At 37.3% G+C, this 2306-nt stretch overlaps 1 protein-coding gene across 1 annotated transcript in view; it reads left to right on the top strand.

Annotated features, from left to right (window-relative positions):
- Nucleotides 1-2306, top strand: part of NBEAL1 (neurobeachin-like 1) — a 206959-nt gene that overhangs the window by 191502 nt on the left and 13151 nt on the right. Inside the window, exons 49-50 of the mRNA XM_011949999.1 lie at nt 478-650; nt 1629-1723. Coding sequence (XP_011805389.1) covers nt 478-650; nt 1629-1723 — 268 coding nt within the window. The remainder of the gene's footprint in view (nt 1-477; nt 651-1628; nt 1724-2306) is intronic.

Raw genomic sequence — 2306 nt, 5'->3', positions numbered from 1 at the left:
GCACAGTGGCTCACGCCTGTAATCCCAGAACTTGGGAGGCTGAGGCAGGCGGATCACCTGAGGTCAGGAGTTCAAGACTAGCCTGGCCAACATGGTAAAACCCCATCTCTACTAAAAATACAAAAAAATTAGCCGGGCGTGGTGGCAGGCGCCTGTAGTCCCAGCTACTTGGGAGGCTGAGGCAGGAGAATGGGGTGAACCTGGGAGGCAGAGCTTGCAGTGAGCCGAGATCATACCACTGCACTCCAGCCTGAGCAACAGATCGAGACTCCATCTCAAAAAAAAAAAAAAAAATCACACTCTTTGTTGAGGATCAAATTACACCATATATTGAAAACTATTTAAAATGATGTAATTATTATTGTATCTTTGTCTTCCTCAACTAGAATACAACTTCATGAGATTAGGGAAAAGAACAGTTCATATCAGTGTAAGTGATCTTTTAAGGAACAGTCTGATACTTAATTGTGTTTACAGAACTCAGCGCAGTATGAATGGTCCTTTTGCTCCCGGGCTAGAAGTCACTTCTAAGCTATTTGTCGTATCACATGATGCAAAGTTGCTCTTCAGCGCTGGATACTGGGATAATAGCATTCAAGTGATGTCACTTACAAAAGGCAAAATTATCTCACACATCATCCGGCATATGGGTAAGCATTAGCTTTTTTTCCAAAAACACTCAAAAATTTCATTTTTTTCTTGACTGTAAAAGTAGTACATGCTCCTCGTAAAGAGCATTAAATTTTACCTTTTAAGCCTAGTGAACTTTTTTATTGTGTAAGATTATAAATATATGCTTTCTATAGGAGTGACTCATGTATTTTGAGTATAATAAAGCACCATATAAATTAAATACAGCTTCATAGCATCTGGAAATGTTAGGCTAAGTTTTTTTTTTTTTAATGAATGATAAAAGTAAGAATTTTAAGACAAAATGGTAACAAAATCTGCTCTCATTAAATAAGACATCAACTGCCCTCTTACTATGTTAACAGTTAAACATGAGAGTGATAAAATTGTTGAATGTAGTTTTAATCTGCTACTTCTTAGTGTATCAATCTTCAATATAAGAATAAAACACTGAGTAGATTTTTTTCTAATAAACCTGTTAGGGAAGGAAAATGGAGTCTGCTGCTAATTCTGTACCAGTCAATCTTAAGATATCACTTACCTCAGCTGTTCACAGTTTAGGAAAAATATATTTGTATCGTGAATTTATAGTATAGTATGTGCAGTTTTTCTAAGGACATATATTCTATAGGATTACAGTTCCCAATGGCAGTAGAAGGTGAATGGGGATGAGAAGGCAAAGAAGCATATGAAAATTAACTGGGGATCTATCTCAAACTATCTAACCTCCTCCCAAGATTGTGGTGGTCATTCCCCACACCGCATGTCTATTTCTCATCCTCAGAGAAGGGTGATTTCAGAGAAAGCTCTCCGAGGTGATTTTGATGCTGCTGCTTTCCTATGGCTCTCTTCCCCAATGCTTTTCCAGGAGCATGCCTACATTCCTCCCTGTTGGCATAACTGATTTAGGAATAGTTTGAACATTAACAAAAATTGCTCTTAAAGTTCTATTTTAGCAAAACGAGGCATTTCATTTTATTTAATTCCTTTTCTTACAGATATTGTGACTTGCTTAGCTACAGATTACTGTGGAATACATTTGATTTCTGGTTCCAGAGATACTACATGTATGATATGGCAAATAACACAACAGGTAGTCACACATTTAAATGTTCTTGATTTAGATCAGAGATTCACCCTGAAAATACTAGCAAAATGTTCTACTGGGACATCGAATTGTTTTCTGGCAGTGACTGAGCTCCTTTGTATTCTTTTTACCCACATTTTGTCCTATCCAAGTCACCACATTTTTTCCTAGGTTTACTGTCTGATTCATGACCTTATTCCCTATTGCTTTCCAAAGATTCTTCCTTCTTACCTCTCCCAGGAAAACAGTAATTATTTTTATTGTCTTTTAGCATAGTAACATTTTACTTTCTTTCTTGTGGGACTACTAGAAATTATAGATTTATGGTTTTCATCAACCTGATTGCATTCTTATAATAATATGGGTCCAGGAAGTATCGTTTTTGTTAAATAACTTCTGTTTTCTTTTTTTTCTTTTTTTGAGATGGAGTCTCGCTCTGTCACACAGGCCAAAGTGCAATGGCATGATCTCAGCTCACTGCAACCTCCACCTCCCGAGTTCAAGCAATTCTCCTGCCTCAGCCTCCCATGTAGCTGGGATTACAGGCACATGCCACCACTCCTGGCTTTTTTTTACTATTAATTCATTT

Source organism: Colobus angolensis, unplaced genomic scaffold (assembly GCF_000951035.1).
Source record: "Colobus angolensis palliatus isolate OR3802 unplaced genomic scaffold, Cang.pa_1.0 Scaffold30, whole genome shotgun sequence".
In the NCBI taxonomy this organism is placed as follows: domain Eukaryota; kingdom Metazoa; phylum Chordata; class Mammalia; order Primates; family Cercopithecidae; genus Colobus; species Colobus angolensis.
Note: the sequence above shows the minus strand (reverse complement) of the source record. Positions and strands in the feature narration are given on the sequence as shown.